We start from the raw sequence: 19,752 nt of genomic DNA, 5'->3' as shown, positions 1-19,752 counted from the left end.
CTGCAGTAGCGTTATCTCTTACATAAAGTCTTACTGTGAAGCTTTTAAAATTAAACAAAAGTATTTTTTTCATATACTGGTATATCTTTCACAATAACCATTCCACATAATGTGTTTTCTGGCAACTTGTTTGAACAGTATTTTAGTTGCGAGTGTCTATCCCGACACACTGATAGATACCGTTTATGATGAGCACCCTGCTCCACCTCCGTGGTTTTATTTCAAATGAATTCTGACAATTGCAGCTCTAACAGACCATAGAGTAGACAGATGCTAAAATGAGAACAGAGCTACCAGAGGTGTTGCCAAAAAGACTAAAATGAAAGTTACACAGTATGACTACAGTGACTAGTTATACTATTGTGTTTAATGGTTATCTATCACTTTACTAGTAGAGACAATTAATTAGTTCTTTTGTTTGGTGAATATTGTCCACATGGCACCTACTGAACACCTGGCTGTCCACTCTGGTAGGGGGCCCGTTTATGAGGTTTCTAATTTATTTTCTGATCAAATGTTTTTCCTTGGGTTAGGTCGGTATTTTTTCTCACCCAACTGAGGGCCAAAGGAGAGAGGGCGACATGTTTTCTTTGTTGAATGTAGGTAGACTAGGGTAGGGTCAATTGGCTTAGGTTGCATATCCACAGCGGATTTGGAAATGGTCTGTTCGCGCGCTGGCGTGTTTGTAAAATGCCAGATTCAGTTTTGGAGTAGATGGGCTCTTGACCAGATGGCACTGTTTAAAATTCAAAATAGGAGCAAGACTTCCCACAGGTATTGTGGGAAGCTGACACAGGGTCACATTTGGGTCTCGAGACTGTATAGGTTGGTGAATCATGACCATAAAAAATGTATTCTGTGAAAAAAAAAGTTTTAATATTTAATTATATGATATACTATATTTGATAAATACCCTTTGTTTTCTTTTTTCCTCACAGAATCAAATGTTTGATGGTCATGATTCACCAGGACCCTGGATGGCTTGATTCTAGGCTTAAAATAATTGATATAAATATTTTATGGAAATCTCTATACAGTTTAGGCATTTAGCAGACGCTCTTAATCCAGAGCGATTTACAGTAAGCAAGGACACAAGATAAAACATCATGATACATCATAATACACATAATACATCAAATGCATAAACATAGTAATCTAATAATACAATAATACATAAGTAAACCAATAATCTAATAATAACAATTATTGGATGCCAGGCCAACAATGACCTGGCATCTGTCTACATAACATGCTATCTAAGTTACATTTTAGCCTTTGCATAATCCTGCAAGGTCGTCAAGGCTAGGGCAAGTGCTACAGGCTGAGATGGAGTCAGAAAAGGTGGGTCTTCAGATTACAGCAGAAGATCAGGAGTGAGTCTGCAGTTCTAATTGCAATGGGGAGTTCATTCCATAGTTTAGGAGCCAGAAGGGAGAAGAGTCTGGGACATGTGGAGCTTCCCTGTGTTAGCTGATCTGAGAGAGTGGGAGGAGTTGTAGGGTTGGATCAGGCTTTGAAGATACGGGGGTGCCATACCTTTGGTTGCTTTGTAGGCCAATGTCAGTGTTTTGTACTCTGTGTGGGCAGTAACTGGGAGCCAATGGAGGGAGCGGAGATGGGAAAAATGCATTAGCTTAGCCTTTTTTTGAGTGGAACCAGAAAATGGCCACCACTGCTATGCCCTAGTGATTGAGGGCTACAGTATGCTGCACAAATAAATGTGACTTGAACGGACATGTTTTTTTTTTAAATTTCTTCTAATTTTTATCCCACGATTTTTGTAACCCATTTTTTTCACCCGGTGCCAATTTCCTAAGTGATCCTGGGCGCTACACCAGCCCTACACCAGCGCTACACCGGTCCCCCACAGCCAGGGAGGCCAGGGCCGAGCTCATGCTTCCTTCAGTGCATGAGAGCCAACTGACCTTCTTGTCACCTGACAGGGGGGAGTTTCCCTGGTTGGACGTAGCGCGTGGAAGGAACACGTTATTCCAACCAGTTCCCTTCCCCTCCATCAGGCGCCCCGGCTGTCATGGGGGAGGCGGTATAGCGACCAGGATTACTACATGTTTTTGTGAGGGTATTAACTACCCTAGGAGACACGGGGAGAACATGCAAACTCCACACAGAGTAGGCCCTTTCGCCAACCCCACCCTGGGTATGGGCGCTGATGACGCGGAGGAGAAGACACGCCCCCAGCGCCCACAGCGTCCCTGGCGGGAATCGAACCCAGGACATGTTTGTTTTAACCATTTTCGACCTCTGGCCTCCATATTTTGGGCATGTCTTTAATGTTGAAGATTTTAAATTTTGTAGATCGGCCACTGAAAACATTTTACAATTTCCAATATTTTCAAAAATAGTGAAAATAGCAGATTAGGTCGGCTATTTTCGCTATTCGTCACACAACAAAGTTAAACATCACCGTCACCATGACACTGAAATTCACAGTAAATAGTAGTTACCATCAACCACAACACTAATTGTAACTGAAGTGGGTTGGAGGACATTGTACATACTGTATATAAAGAATATTTGAATAAGGAGGGAGGAGAAGAGAGAAAGGGTAAAATTAAAAGAGAAAGGACAGGAGAAGGGATCTGAAGAGTGGACAGGAGGAGAAGCAATAGAGTGTCTCTTTGTGTTAGAGGATTAATAACTAAGAAGAAACACATCTATAGGGTTTGTTCCCGTGAGACACTTAATTAAATGCTTCGCTTAAAATAGAGGAATGAAAAGAGTCTCCACAGAACTGATCACTTTGCTTGTTCTCCCCTCTGTCCTTTAACTCCATTCTCTGTGTGAATCGTTGTCAGCAGGCCAAAACATCCACTTCAGGAAAGCCATCTCCTATCCTCTTTTCTCATCCCCTTTGCTTTCTATTATCCTCATCCACTGGTCTTTTGTCTGTTTCCTTGTCCCCTCTCTTCTCCTCTAATCTCCCCCCTTCCATTATTGTCCTCAGACAAAGAAGTAGCCTAGGCTACTGTCGTTCTTATCCACATAGAACTTTCTTATTCTCTTCTCAAACAAAACACCGGAAATTATTAAAAGATTACTCGAAGATGGGAACGCTTCTGAAATATTTTTTTGCTTCTGAAACCAATTACCGCCTGTGTCCTGTGTGTGTCATTAGCGTGGAGCATGGCTGTAATCAGCGGCGATTAAACTGCTGTTTAGTATTCTCCTCCTCTCATCTCCTTATGAACACGGGATCACAGAGGACACAATACTCACAACAGCACCAAACCACCTGCTGCCTGCCTCTACCTATTCAAACAAACATAATTACCGAAGCATGTACTTCAGTGCAGTGTGAAATAAACAGATCACTGAGGGCCAGTGGTGTGAATCTATAGGGGTGCAGAGGGCATGACTGCCATCAAGCACACTGATTGGAGGGGTGGGGGCCTCCGGTTGGGCCCACCTTCACCAGGGCCAGGCTTTGCCACTGTCATGAAATTGATAGCATCTTCCTACTGTGTGTGAAAATAGGCCCTATAACCTTGTAACATCCATTATGGTGTCCACTTTTGTCGCTATATAAGCTGAAAGGTCAAAATGTAATCTACATAAATCAATTGAAGAAATTGGAGTATGATGAGAAATGAATGCATAATGTCCGTGGGGGGTTCAGGGGTTGTAAGCCTCCCTCATAATTAAAACTAGGGCATATAACACCCCCCCTCCCAATAAATTATTATGAGCAGAGGAGCCCATGGACATTATTGTGCCCTGGCCCCTTGTGACAGACTTATGCCCGCTGTGAGTGATATTGCAGGCCCTGAGGAAATGTATCAGTCAAGGGCTGTTTTGCAGTTAATTTGCATTGGGGGATACTTCCTGATGGTCCAAGCCTCCTCCTTTTCTCTACTTCATCTTCTGTGACCTGGAAAGTGATGCCTGCTGTCCCACTGGTAGAGGAGATAATGGTAGGTGTTTGAAACACCTCCTGAAGTCTCCTTCCGAGGGGATGCACAGTGACGGGTGTATCCTGCAGAAAGCAATTTACAAGTCTGAATGTGTGCCCCAAATACTGTATGGCATTGTGTCTTTTTGCGAGATATGTGAATGAACCATCAACAAGGGAGATTCAAAAAGTTACCTCAAGTTAGCTAACTTAATGTGCCTAGGCTCATACTTGGAACAGTTTTCAGATAGTACTCAGATTGGACTCAAAACCTTATATCCTTGGGACAGTTTAAATCATGATTTTAAATATTGTGTTTGATTGTATCACTTCAATAACATTTAGTTAATTTGCCATTTTCATTGTACTAGATTAGTATGGGTCTCTGTGTCCGAAGGGCTGCAACTGTATTGTTTTTGTGCTGGTTTTTCTCCATCATGATTGGATGTTGTGTGCAACCAGCCTGGTGCTGTAAAAAAAAAAAAGTCTTGAGTCTGATTTAACTTGCTTGAAACTTGTTACAGACCAATTATTTCCTCCCCACACATCTCTGTTGTCACTGCTGTTGCATCCTACTGACTCACCTACCAGTGAGGAGCCCCCACCGGGAGGATGGATAGAGCAAGGTTCAGCAACCTTTTTGACATGGAATGCCATGTTTTCATTTTCTTGATAGTCAGTGTGCCATATCAACTTTAAATTTAGCCTAAGTATGACACAATCAAAATAAAATATTTGGAACTGATTTTGATTGTCCATAGGCTATACATATAACCTTTTCTTCTTTAGAAATATTTTCTTTCACATCAGGATGTAGATCATTAGACTCATTAGAGCAATAACCCACCTATCACCGAGACTCCATCCCCAGTCAGAGTTAGGAGTTTGAATGAATGTAGAATTATGTGCAGCAGGATGTAATTTGTATATAGATGTGAGGGGACTTAATTTAACAGACTATATTATTTTTGAGTATTTAATTTTGAAAGAAAGAAACCTCTCTCTCACACTTATGCCAGTTTGCCAGTGATCACCCTCCCCTCTGCCAATGTTGGCACCCCTCCCTAAGGTTGCCTACCACTGATGTAGAGCCTTCGTGCACTCCTCCCGCCCAACACTCCCTGCTGACAGGCTCCGCCCCCAGCCCGTAGGATTACGTGCAATGACAAATATCACTTCCCTCCCCCGAACAGCGAACACGGGTCAATTGCGTTCGTGCAGACGGTCGACAAAGCCGGATGCACCACGGCGGATTCGAACCCACAACCTCCGCTGTGGTGGGCAGGCACTTTACCACTGCATCATCCGAGTGCCTATACGAGTCCCCAAACACACCGTTTCAGGGGTGTTGCTTGTCTTCCATTATTCTTTTTGCCCTCCTCAGGCTGCTGTCATCTGACTGTAGCGTATTCACTAGTAAGAGACCACATTTCTACTTAAGTTTAATAATGTATTGAAACGTAATGAGATGAATGTGAAATGGGATGAGGAACCCAAGACTCAGGGTGGTGGGGGTGTAGTCGGTCCGTGTCTCGTCTCCCGCGTTGAGGAGAGAAGTGGAACTGCCAGAACGTACACGGACCGTAGTCTTGGGAGCTGACTGCCATCATTGCTCTACTCAGGGAGTGGTCGATCGTCTCCGCCCCGTGACTGTCCCCTGGATTCCTTGAGAAATACAGACAGAAGGAAGAAGAGCGAGAATCGAGGAGGAAGGAGGAGGTTGGGGTGGAGGAGGACGACAAACTTGAAATAGACGATCTACAAGCGCAATACTCACAACCCTTGTTTGGTCTGTCGTGAAGTAGCCTCGATCTCCAGGCTTTAATTGTTTAGTTTAGCTAAAAAATAAAAGCCTGGAGGAACGCGTCGGTGTACCAGGTATGGGAAGTGTTTCATTTCCCCAACCAACCAGAGTGCAGTGGGCGTCGCTCGTAATGTTGTGTTAACGGGCGGAGGTTGACGGACAGATCGGTGAACCAATGGGATCAGGCGCAATCTCTCCGCGCCTCAGATACACCCGCCCCTCTATACCCAAAAACAGGAGCGCTGGTGCAGTCTAGTCGTGAAGCAAAATCACTAATCGATGAGAGACCGCAGCTGTATTTATACTGTAGCTGTGGTGAGTGGAGGCAGGTGTAGAGGATACGGGTGATTGTGAATGGGGAGTGGCTAATGAGTGAAGGCAGGTGTAGAATATAGGGAAGCGATTGAGGAGTGGCTGTGTTAAGCAGAGGCAAGGTCTCTACTCCTGAACAAATGTTGAGAGGCAAGGTCCCTACTCCTGAACATACGTTGAGAGGCAAGATCCCTACTCCTGAACATAGGTTGAGTCAAGGTCCCTACTCCTGAACATAGATTGAACACAACACAACTACATTAAGGGGGCTCCCCATATTACGCTCAGCCGAACACACCACCTTCCGAAGGACTTGCAGGTCTCAAGAGTGGCTCTTTGGGATGGTTGTGGTGCTATATAGCACCTCAGCGGTTCTTCAGTGGTTCTTTTGGATAGTTGTGGTGCTATTGTACAAAAAACTGGTTTACCATGATTACAAGCCAAAGAACCACTTTGGTGCAATATAGCGCCACTTGTTTTTAAAGTGCACTGTTCTTGCTGCTCTATCAATCAATTTGTGATGTACCTGTTCTGCTAAAAGTGCTTCAGAGCCTGCGAAAGGGACACTGTGCACAGATTAACCCTGATTATGCATATAAAAATGTTCAGTGTCGGATTATAGAGAAAAGGTTTCCTCACTCAACCTGAAATGGCATCCTCCCCTCACAGAGTGAACAGGCAAAAATGTCCTCAATTAAGAGGACAGACCAAGTGAGGACACTTTGTTAAGGTTAAACAAGCACTCGTGCACACACACACACACGCACACGCACACGCACACGCTCACGCTCACACACACACACACACACACACACACACACACACACACAGACCTCCCCTGAGTTCTTTGATGACTAGGAGGACTGAAAAAGCAAGGCACACATTGGGAGATTAAATGATTTAGCTATACTGTAGTTGCCTATAATTTTCCCCAGGGAGGATGGCCTACCTGGGGAAATTGAGGTAGGGAGGGGGTGAAATTGGGGTGATGGGGGGGGGGCTGAGAGAGAGAGAGAGAGCGCGAGAGAGGGGAGGGAGAGAGGGGGCAGAGAGGGAGGGGGGGGAGAGAGCGAGCTTTTCCGCTCACAGGGTCTCATTTGCCAACACTAGGCTTCCAGCTGGGTCTGTTCTGACTGACGACTGCACGTAACGTTTGCGATCTGGATGTTCAAATCCAAAATGATTCCCTGGTCCTTTTGGATGCAAAACCTATTTGTTTAATGTTCTGATTTCTACCGCGCCGACTAGTTTTCACGTGCATCCGACCTACCGGCGTTGTAGTGAGACGTGTGGTGGTCGGCAGACAGACAGACAGACAGACAGACAGACACATCAGCCTATCTGTCCTATAATGATGTCTAGACTGCGAACAGATGAGTCCTGCGGTGACAATATGAAGGCTTTGTGGAGCATTCATCTCTCGATCTGTGAGGCATCATCAGGCAGTAGCAGCACCTGACCCGGTCGGCATAACATTGTGAGGTAGGCCTATACAGTGTGTTGTTTTTAATTGTGGCGCGTATCGGTAGGTGAAATCAAGTTCACTTGCGCCTTTCCCCCTTTAAATGCATTAAATATGAAAACAATCTATATTAATATAATAGGTCTATAGCCTATGTATTGGCCATTTTATGTCAACGCGGAGAGATAGCCGTTATCCCCCCATCCGTGCATGCAAAAATAATTTCTTCCAATGAGATTTTCCGAATGGATTTGTTAAAGAAAGAAATAGCTGGAGATAGCCTGTGTTTTGGGTAGAGGAGTAGCGAGGTTTTTTTTTGTGTGTGGGGAAAGTCGAAATGCGTCTATAGGCAACATTGTATCATATTGTAGACTATACATTTATGTCGTTTTCTCACAAGTACGCTAATTCAAGGGGTTCCCTTAATTCGCTGTAAACAGGACCGTTGTTTTTGTTGCACTGCGGAACGAAATCACACTCGACAGAGCTGGATGTCGCCTCCATCCTTCCATCCACATCCACCTATGGCTCCTCCATCCCCCATACAGTAGGCTGCTACATCTCTCTGGTGTTATCATCACCAATGGATGTCGTGTCTTCAAGCCTACAGGTGCTGCCGTCAGGCTGGTCACATCTGATAATAGCCTAATGCAGGGATACAATAGTGGGTCCAGTCTAATGCTGGCATGGATTGTGGATGCCTATTTAAAAGTTTATATTAGCCATATAAAAATGTTTATTAAGCAATTGTTCTGTCTGTTACTAATTAATGCGTGTGCCAATGTTCAATTCTTGAGATAATATTTTCTTCAGTCATATTAGGCATAACCTTTCTTTTTATCTTAACAGCCATAGTGGTATGTTTAAAGCATGACGGGCTAAACCTTTATCCGTTTGTACTGATTCACTCTCATCTGCATAAGTATATAGATAGAATAATTGTGATGACCATCGTCACTGTATATGCCCAATGATATGATATGATATATGAGATGCGACTGTTGTTGAAGTACAACTCATCTATCACGACAGCATGATTTATTGTGTACTTATTCATATCATACTCTGTTACTTTCCGTTCCTTTCTATATATATCTTGACTCATGTGCTGGCCCCATAATGTGACCAGATATACATTCACTATGTGTTAATAAACTTCAGTAGCCTATTGTCATGTGATACTGCCTGGTGTCATCTTGTTCTCCGAGCTGAATCATCACTAACCTAATTAGAGGAAAACTCTATTACCACATTGAGGGTCTATTCAATTCACAACACTTAATATAGTAGCTCATTCTCATTTAAAACAAATGATTTGACTCTACTTGACTGTGTCACAGATGGGGTAAACATGGACTGGACAGAACACTCTACCAATTCAGACTAAAAGTTTGTCCTTGACCATATTCTAATCTAGACAAATACAGCATGCAAGCCTGTATTAAATCATATATTAGTGAAGCTCTTTGTAATGCATTACATTATTTAGAAAAGTTATAGAAATAAGGTTTGATGGTCAATTTTATCATTCACTTGTTCTTGTCACTCCATAGACGACAGAAAGTATTGTGACACTTAAGTGTTTTTTTGCAGTGAGGTGTTTTTCGCTGTTAGCCCTTACGTACAATTGGCATTTCCTTGGCCTCTAATAGATGGGCAACATTCCCAGCACAAGAGAATGAGATCCATGATCAAAGATATAATTAAATCCTTCTTGGCAATAACACACTGCTGTGTAATCAATGAGACAATGATGAGAAACCTCCCTGGTGACATTGTCCATTACATTGCATATTATCAATATTCACGTTTCTTATTAGGAAGATGTTTTCTCATTAGTGTTGTTTAACCACTGAGCCACTTAACCACAAAAAAAGTGAAAATTATTTCAAAAAATGCCAATCTACAAGCTTCAACACGCCGCATTGCGAAGCATTGGGAGCTTATAGATTTTTGAACAATTGTTGAAATTCTTTATTTTTACCTATAAAGTCATGGCGAAAATTGGGATGCTGTTAAAACGGTTGACCACGTTCAACATGGTGAAATCAAATCAGCTAACAGCATGTTGTAACGCGACACATTGTGAGTTTTTAGAGCGGCTATTTTTGCAGCGTGTTTAACAACATGGAAAATTGTTGTACAGAATTTAAAAAATATGAGGTAAGAATGAGTCCATCTCACATTTTAACAACGTCTCTACCCCATCCCTCTGTCTGTCCAGACCTCCATATCTGCCCTCTTCCTCTTTGCAGACAGTCTTGTGGCGTCTAGATGAGGCTGTCCGCTCACCATGCAATGTTCCTGGAAGTCCATGGTGCTGTTAGCGCTGGCCTCAATAGCCATCCAGTACACAGCCATTCGTACCTTCTCTGCCAAGCCCTTCAGCTCACTGTGTTCCCAGGGCCCAGGGCCGGATTTGGCCCCTAATGGCCCCGTTGTCAACTGTGGGGTTGGGGCCCTGGGAGGGCCAGGACAAGAGATGCTTGAGGGTTTAGATCAAGGCTGTGAGGAGCCTGTCACACCCTCCTCCTCGTTCTCCACACCACCCTACAATGCAAGCAGAAGGGTCCATGTTCTGATTCTGGCCACTACCAGGAGCGGATCCTCTTTTGTGGGGCAGCTCTTCAACCAGCATCCTGAGGTTTGATTATTGATGGCCTCCCTTTCCTTATGAATATTAATAAACATTTGGCATTACTATTGATCACAATTTTTTTTTTTGTAATTTGGGTAATAAGTGAATGCACACACACACACACACACACACACACACACACACACACACACACACACACACACACACACACACACACACACACACACACACACACACACATGCTGCACACTCGCTGTCTTGAGTTTGACATTTCATTCTGTGGATTTGTTCTTGTTTACTGTGCTTTGTTCTGTCTTATTTATTGATGTTGTACAGAATTTTGTTCACTTTTAATTTCGATATCGTCCAGCACTTTGATCACAGCGTGGGATGTTTTTTAAAATGTGCTCCATGAATCAACTTGACTTGATTTGCTCCTTGATTTGCTCCCTCATTCTGCTTCAGGTCTTCTACCTGTTTGAGCCTCTGTACCATGTCCAGTCGGCCCTGCTCCCTCGCCTGGCCCACAGTCGGAACCCTGCAGAAAGGAGGGTGATGTTGGGAGCGGCCAGGGACTTACTGAGATCGCTCTACCACTGTCACCTCAACAGCCTGGAGAGTTACATCCGACCGCACCCTGCCAACCACTCCACTGACAAGCTGTTTAGAAGAGGAGCCAGTAAGGAATATATTTCAGTAGCTCTGCTCTCCTCCACTCCCCTCACCCCCCCCATCCTGGTTCCTCACAGTCATACTTACTTGTAATTATATTATGATAACAATGTGTATTCTGTACAGTGGGGATAAACTATTTACTCACTGTTCATGTTTTATTATCTTAGGTTTCATCATATTATTAACCAATTATGCCGTTTTTTTTTTTTAAATGAAACAAAAAATCTGTTTACAACATTTTGTATTTGTATTGCCTATAATGACATACCCAGATTGGGACACCAGTGTGAAGTGGTTAAATTGTGTTTATATTTATTCCTAAAAATTGTCTCACTGTGATGCTATTTGCTTTGTATTCATGAATCTTCCATCCGTAGGCAAGGCTTTGTGCTCCCCGCCAGTATGTGAAGCCTCTCTGGGTTCCATGGAGCAGGCCCTTGTGCTGGGGGATGAAGGGGAATGTGTGAAGAGGTGTGGGCCACTCAATGTGTCGCTAGCTGCCGAGACATGCAGAGAGAAACGTCATTTAGCCATCAAGACGGTCCGAATCCCTCATGTCAGCGACTTGAGAGCACTAGTGGAGGATCCACGACTCAACCTGAAGGTAGGCAACCAACCTGTTCCTTTTCAGTTCAATAGAAATAGATGTTCTACAGTAGAGATTTACCAAAACATAAAATCTGATGATCTTATTAACACATTAAGACTGGGAACACATCTGTGTCATTTTAGATTTCTTTGGCTATTAAAAAAAATGATGAACATTTTTGCTTCTGGGGATTCTACAAATATCTTCTAAATACTAACAGTTTAAAAAATATATATTATGTTGCTATAATATCAGTGGTTCTCAAACTTTTTTATGTCAAGGACCCCCAAAATTATATGTATTTGGTGGCAGACCCCCATCTCAAAATATGATGTTCCAGGGACCCCCAGAAGCTTAAAAAAATATGTAAAAAATATATACATTCAGATTTGCACACATTTTCACGATTTATCCAAAAATAGCAGATCTACAAGCTTGTAGCGCGGCACTCAGTGAGCCTGTAGGTCTGCTATTTTTGAATAGCCAAAGAAATCTAAAATGACACAGATGCTTTCCCGGTCTTAATGGATTAAGTGTGTTAGATGAACAATCTGAGTTAAGGGACAGTACAGTATGTATGTCACTGGAGTTATCAAATAAGGCCACTGAAAACGGTATTGACACGAGCATCAGTGATGATGAGTGATGTGAGCCTGCCTGTTAACACCGTTGGTTTAATTAAAAAAGGTACTTGTGTTTCTAGAACAAGCTTAATCAAACAAGCGAGAAAAACAAACTACATACTGTGTACACATACTGTACACTACAAGTTTGAAATGAAAATAGGTTACCTTTGTGCATTGCTCCAACTCATTTTGGAAAGCCTGTGTTAAACATGATGATGCAAGCATCTGGGGCTTTCAGTGTGTCAGGGCCTTTAGACTTTAGAAGTATTGTGGCATCTCTGAACCATCCCCCTCCACACTATAAATCCTCTTTTTTGATACATTTTCCCCTTTTCTGCTTTGTACATATAGTGTTTCGTATTTGTTGATGATATGTATTATTGTGTTATTTTTATGCTATGTTGATGAATTGAATACATAGGACCACAATGGAAAAGGTCCCCAGGACTTTTTTGTTCTACCTTTTTAGCCTGAATGTCTGACTGTACAGTACCTTGTGCTGTTTACATTTCTGACTAATAAAGTATTCAATCAATCAAAAAATAACCGTTGTCCAACTATGAAACACCGTGCCATGCATTGCATTGTTTAGTTCAGAATCAGCGTCTTATGAGAAAATATCAATTTGGCTTAAGGCATACATCTGGCAGACCACAGCAAGAATTTCTGACCTCAGCGTACACTCTCAGAAGCAATGGAGACAGCTGATCCTTCTGGTTTGATATGGCCCACACCGCAGACAAGAAACAATTAGCAACTATTTCGACTACCGACCCTGTGCTCTATTCTGTTGTAATTGTAAGTCACACAATATGAGAGCTTCAGCTAAATCGACAGCAACTGTAGACAATGCTAGAGAGAGAGAGAGGGAGAGAGAGAGAGAGAGAAAGAGAGAGAGAGAGAGAGAGAGACAGATATACTGAAAGAAATGGGAAAAAACAACAACCAAAAAACAGACTTTGATGGTTAAAACAGCTGACTCATCCAATAGACGGAATCAGGTGATATTTCTATCTATCAAGCTGTTGTATTGATTGGTCTCAGTGGTTTGACTGATTCTGTGAGTCATTCGTTCATCCATCCATTTAACATCTGCTCAGTGAGTGAGAGACTGGCTCACTTGTTGATGGATGGCTCGATGGGCCAATCAATGTACTTATAAATTGATATCGATTGAACACGCAGCAACACCAACCACTGCACCTCAGACGTGCATTTGCACACAAACAATACACTTCCCCACACACGGATACACTTAACGACATGCATGCATCCACTCCCGCACACACACACACACACACACACACACACACACACACACACACACACACACACACACACACACACACACACACACACACACACACACACACACACACACACACACACACACACACACACACTAGAATAGAAGACTCCCTTTAGTCCTCCGTTTAGTTCTAAATTGATACTAATAGTTATAGAAGGTCAAGGTTATACATATTGTAGCACTATAGACCTGGCTTAAAATTGTGAGTCAGTGTGAATTTTACCCGGACAGTTGTAGACCTTGAATTGACTTTATTCTCTGGAATTGGACCTTTGGGGGATTTGATTCCTTGCATCACAGAAGAGACAAAGTAATTGGTGTGGGTGTTGCCTTCTACTTATCCTGAAATTGAAGGGGAAACGTATTCAAGCAGACAAACTGCTCTTTAACATCAATTGCCAACTTTGTGGGGAAACCTGATATCCGAGTGTTTAGGGCATGTACCACAGAGGCTCTAATGCCTGAGTGTGAGTGTCTCTCTCTCCACTGACTATCACATAAAGACAAGGGGGAGAAAATCATCAATTGCTACCATCACACCTGACATTTATGTTTCTTGTATCTGGATTGTGTTTAAACACCTTGGTTTCACGTGCTTCCCCAGTATAATTACTGACTTCAGATCTCCCTGTGACACACAAAATGCAGATTGCTTCTCATCACATCACTAATATTTAATCACATTGAGACTGGTGTCCCTATTTTGGGCAAAAATGTCTCAAATAGCAAAGATGCCTCTATGTTTAATTTATAGTTGTTTTACGTCAGTGTTGTGCGGCAAAAGAATTATCGATGCGTTGCATTGACGCATTGTGAGCATGTAGATGGACTATTTTCACAGCGTAACACACCGTTGTATTGAAAATCAGGCTTAAGTGGTTAGACCTTTAGAAAGGCAAAGCCTGCACATTCACCTTTTTCTCATTTTGTCATAATAGGTTCTCGGTGATTATGGGGATTCAAGGGTACAGGATTAAACTGAACTTTGGAGGATGGAGTTCAATGAGTTCAAAGTAATTTAATCTACCTGATGACCTACATCACCCCTCGCTCTTTATCATTGGGGTGGGGGGCTACAAATTACACAACATTGTAGATAAGATTGTATTAAATACATTTAAATGTACAGACTTCAATTTCCAGAGGTTGCAGAAAGTGAAATAAAATCAACCACCATCCCTGACTCTGTATTTTCCAACAAAACTACACAGCCAACAGCATAACAAAAGCAGATTGTCCAGGTGAGATTGAAAAACCTCATGAGGTTTATAAAATTAATCTCACATCATTTCACATCAAGAAATGCAATACAAATAGAAAGAAAAAAACATAGATACACAGTAAGAATAAAAAGAAAGAAAGAAGTATTCATAGAATAGGGGTGTGCGTGGGTGTGTGATTGGGTGAATATGTGTGCATTTCTAGGTTTGGTTCATAAACATATCCTAAGCCTATATTCAAAATGATTTAATGAAGTAAACTGAGATAAAATATCAATGTAGCTGTTCAATAGCTGAGCCCCCCATAGGACCCTGCAGCATTCATTTTAGATCTGTATATCCCGGATTTTGTTTCAAACTGAATTCTGGGAATCGCAGTTCTATACCATAGACAGACCAGGGGTGTTGCCAAAATGACTACTAAAATGGATGTTACACAGTGGGACTTTAACTATTTAAATATTTCAACTATCTAACAAAATGATTTACCGCCACTTAGTAGCAAGTAGCACCTAATGGAGGGGTGGCGTGCTCCAATTTAAGGGGTTACCCTCACCCCACCCTCCTCCAGTTCCTACACTCATGGTTATGATGACGATGAGGATGATGGTGGCGGTTGTCATTCACAGGTGATCCAGCTAGTCCGGGACCCGCGGGGCATATTGGCATCTCGTATAGAGACATTCAGGGACACCTACAGGCTATGGCGTCTGTGGAGAGCTACGGGGCGTAGACCCTACAACCTGGACCTTGGACAGATCAACACAGTCTGTGAGGACTTCCTCAGCTCTGTGTCTGCTGGCCTGGCCAGACCCGCATGGCTTAGAGGGAGGTACCTGCTGCTCAGGTGAGAAGGGGACAGGGGACAGTATGTAAAGAACATCCAGATGGGATGGCCCAAATAATGCCGTATGATGAAATATCGGGCCTCTGGTCGTCCTAAAAAATGCAACGTTGCTACACTGTTACCCATGGGTTTTCCAAGCATCATGGCCAATATTACGCATGGGTTGCTGTGTGTCTATATCATCAGTTTTGTTAAAGTTGAGTTCAATCAGGAAAGACACCAACAGTCAATGTAAAAGAGATGTTTATAATCATGACATTAACATATTAGTATCTCTGGCATTGATCCGGGCGCTCAGGACAGTTTTTAGATGATAAGATCCTGTACATGACCACCCCCCCCCCCCCCCCCCCAACCTGAAACCGTAGACTAGGCCTTGACACTGGTGACAGTGGGGGGATCGAGGGGTGAAGCAGCAAGGACAGCAAGGGGCGTGTGTGACTTAAATACCCTTCAGCCAGCACGGACATTAGCTGACAGGAAAAGCCCGCACGTGAATTCATTGGATAATAAATAAGAAGTGACGGGCCAGTGTGTAAAGGACGTCTGTCCCTCCCTTCCCTGGCCACTGCTCCAATCGTCCTAGAGACTCTTCTCCCTCCTGGCTCCAAAGCTGTGGAATGACTCCCTCCACCCCCTCAGTCACGACTGCAGACTCACTCCCCATATTCCGCCGCAGTCTGAAAACTCACCTCTTCAGACTACCTCACCACCAACACTCCTCATTCCTTGTACCTTCTTGTTGCTTATTTTTGGATAGATGCTAGTTATAGGCTACTATGCGGATATACGTTACATTGTTTAAATAGACATACTGTACAGTTGTTTGCTTGACTACAAATGTTAAGAATGTTATTTATTTTGGATAGCATGTATGTTGTTTAGTCAGATGCTAATTTTTCTTTTCTTTTCTTTCTTTTACATTTTTTAGCCTTTATTTCATAGTGACAGTTGAGAGAGACAGGCAGTGAAAGAGTAAGGGAATGACATACAGCAAATGGTCCAACCAGCCAGGAATCAAACCAGGGACCAGACACATACTGTACATGGGCATTATGTGCATCGTAGACGTATCATGATATTTTTTAAAAATATTTTTGAGATTTTCTTTTTTTTTGCTGGTGGAAGTTACAGGAGTTCTTACTGTGTGGTCTGTGATATAAAATGTGAGCTTATTAATAAAATAAACCACTTTTAAACCGAAAATGATGGGCAATGTTGATGGTAATTGAAAAAGAAAATAATACAGTAATAATATCGTATCGATATCGTGAGCCCAATATCGCATATCGTGAAATTAGTGTATCGTATTCAAAAAGAATAATAATTATAGAATAGCAGCAATAGTATTACAGGATAACAAAGTTTGTACGTTGATCCTAGAGCATTTGCGGTCCGTGAAGGTTATGTGTACCAGGTTTGATATTTACTTAGTCATTTGTTAACTATGGTTCATGCCATTTACTCTGATCTTGCAGTTGTAAGTCACTCTGCACCAGAGTGTCTGCTAACTGCCTAAATTGTAAAGAGACACTGAAGTCGTCTTCCTGCTTGAACTTATGCTAAGAGATGTATTTTGTACTACCTATGTACAGTATGCCTACAGACAGTACAGTATAGCTGAGAGATGGCTACACGCTGCTTTCTTAACTCGTTTCTTCTCTCGTCCTCTCTTCTTTCCTCAGATATGAGGACTTGGCCAGGTCTCCCCTCCAGAGGACCAGGGAGTTGTTTGACTTCTTAGGTCTTTCCGTTGAACATAGTGTGGTGGAATGGATTCTCAACAACACTAGGGGCAGCAGTGACCTATCGTCCCGGCAGAAGTACGGCACGGTTCGGGATTCAGCAGCCAACGCAGAGAGCTGGAGGCAGAAGCTATCCTTTGAGATTGTGGTCTACACACAAACAGTTTGCCAGCCCCTTCTGGACCTACTGGGGTACAAGACCATCTCTCATCCCGGGGAACTGAGGAACCTTTCATACTCCCTGGTTGAAGACAGGACGTTTGTGCCATTTTTGTAGCAGTTGAGGACATGTCCATCAATGCGTTTTGGGAAACCAGCAGCCGCCCCTCCATTGATCTATTTATAAATGATTTGACTGACTAATTAATCAGCCTGTTGAAACCTCCCCAGCTCTATGGAGAACTGGATGTTTCTGTTGTTTTTTAGACTGACTGACTAACTGATCGATCCATTGATTGCGCCATGAAACCACTCCAGGTCTGTTTAGTTGGAAGAGCTGCTGAATATGTGGTGGTGGAGGAGCAGCAGCTGTGTCCATCTTCAAGTTGGTAGGTCTGATTATTGTCATGTTTTCCCAAGCACCTACACTTTACCATATACTTTTCCTAGAATGCCAGTGACATTAGATTGATTATAAGCAGTTTAGTATTTACGTTTTTTGTTTTGTTGATTCTTTATTGATTCTTTTGCAGGGAGTGAAATGTAATTCCAATTTTAAGCTATCACAATTATGTTAGATAATATTTAAGTTTTAGCTTCATAATTGATATCCTAACAGAAGCACTAACGTTTAATTGCTTGTCAAAAAGAACAACGCATACATTGTACTATGGAGTATAAATCCAGTATTACTTGTCAAGTCATTATTTGCAGCTGCTGATAGTCATACTGTAATCTCTTGTCCCCTCTGGTAATAGTACAGTTTGGATCAACCACTAGTATTGCCACCGTCATGAGACAATTATCATTTTTTTTATGCAGGCAACAAATTATATTTACCTGGCAAGACACCTAGGTGAAACTTATGTCTCTGAACTCTGCTACGCTATTGACTGGATTTTCACAGGGACACAGCATCTTAATTTGATGTCTTTGGAACAAGAAGGCTGACCTTTTCATGACCACTAATAGAGAGAAACTACCTTAAATGTCCATATCATTGTGCCGGCACTACAAAAACATCTATTTTCCAGACAGGGGTGCTTGCTATAAGAGAAATCAAGATAGTAAAAAGGATCCTATGTCATGGAATGACAGCAACTCCCAAGAATACATACTGTAAGTTGTCAGTTGCAGAATATTCTGGGGAGTTTCTCTTATCCCATGATATGGGATCCCAATTAGTACATTGAATGTGGTTTGCCTCTGCTTTGACATTCATGAAGCTACAAAGAGTTAACCACTTAAGCCAACATTTTCGAAAATATTCACCTATAATGACATGCCTAAAATAGGGACGCCAGATTGAAAGTGGTTAAGGGCCTGGTTACATGAAACATCTTAGTTTTGTTTATACGCATACAATGTTAATGTTGGTAGAAAGACATAGTTGCAAAACATGTAATAACAAAATAGTTTTACACAACTCTGACAAAATTAAGATGACAATAAAACTTGCTTACGTTTTTTTAATGCAACAACTTGGCAATCCAGTATTGTAAATCACCTTGATTAATATATAAAGTGCGCAGTCCTTCAAAATTGATTGGTTGAATTAATGAATGGATGATTGTATGATTGAATAGTTGGATAATTTAATGATGGATGTTTGAATGATTGGATGATTGAATGAATGGATGGATGATTTAATGTAATTAGTTCACATTAGTTCAAATTCATCATGTAATGAATTAGTGGTTTAACTTTTTTTTTTAAATTGAAGGATGGTAAATTACCCAACAGATCTGTGCATCAATATGGAATTGGAGGTTTCCCAAAATGTGACTTAGCTTGAAGGTGGTGATACATGCTCTACTTGTAGATGATTAATATTACCTAAGACTGGTACAAATCTAGGTGAATAACACAGTGAACTCCTTGGATATGGTATAATGTATAATGAAAAAGGACTGTTAATCTCTCTTGCCCGCAAAACTTTGTCTCAAATGTCTATATTTCACCGCCTTATGATCACGCCTGTCTATTTTCCACCAGTGGAACAAACATGGTCTTACTACTTTGGAATGCAGGACCTGTCTATTTATTGAGTAATTTATTTATTGATCGATTGACTGACTGACTGACTGATTGATTGACTGCCCGATTGGTTGGTCAGTCTGTCAGTGCACAACTATTTTTGATATATTTGTACAGCTGCCTTAATGATTTGTGAGGAGAGATTTTGCACTACACCAGGCCGCGTTGCCTGAAGAGCCAGGGGTGATGTCACTACTGATGTCACCATGACCAGAATACAGCACAAGGAGACACATTCTGAAGATGAGTAAAAGTCACATTTTTACTCTGTCACACTCTGTCGTGCGATGGAATATGAATTAGGCTTAGCTGTCCGCAAGAATCAAGACACTGTACGAACTTTCTTGGATTTCTCTTACAGGGACAGTTCACAGTCACTCACAGTTATGTAAATGTGCTAGAGGTCTGTACCTACAATACTCAGTCTTTTTTGTGTTGTTTCAGGGGGAGTGTATAGG

General features: G+C 42.1%; 1 protein-coding gene across 1 annotated transcript; it reads left to right on the top strand.

The window, feature by feature from the left end:
* The first annotated feature begins 7,155 nt into the window (after positions 1–7,155).
* On the top strand, positions 7,156–17,640 carry LOC311048051 (carbohydrate sulfotransferase 1-like). The gene is made up of 6 exons (XM_084061059.1): positions 7,156–7,508; positions 9,713–10,132; positions 10,553–10,766; positions 11,140–11,366; positions 15,136–15,353; positions 17,039–17,640. The coding sequence occupies exons 2-6, from the start codon at positions 9,782–9,784 to the stop codon at positions 17,373–17,375; spliced, it is 1,347 nt and encodes a 448-aa protein (XP_083917185.1). The 5' UTR covers positions 7,156–7,508; positions 9,713–9,781; the 3' UTR covers positions 17,376–17,640.
* Positions 17,641–19,752: the final 2,112 nt, after the last annotated feature.

This window comes from Gymnoscopelus microlampas, assembly GCF_963454915.1.
Source record: "Gymnoscopelus microlampas genome assembly, chromosome: 6".
NCBI lineage: Eukaryota > Metazoa > Chordata > Actinopteri > Myctophiformes > Myctophidae > Gymnoscopelus > Gymnoscopelus microlampas.
The sequence above is the reverse complement of the archived record's forward strand: the minus strand, read 5'-3'. Positions and strand labels throughout refer to the sequence as shown.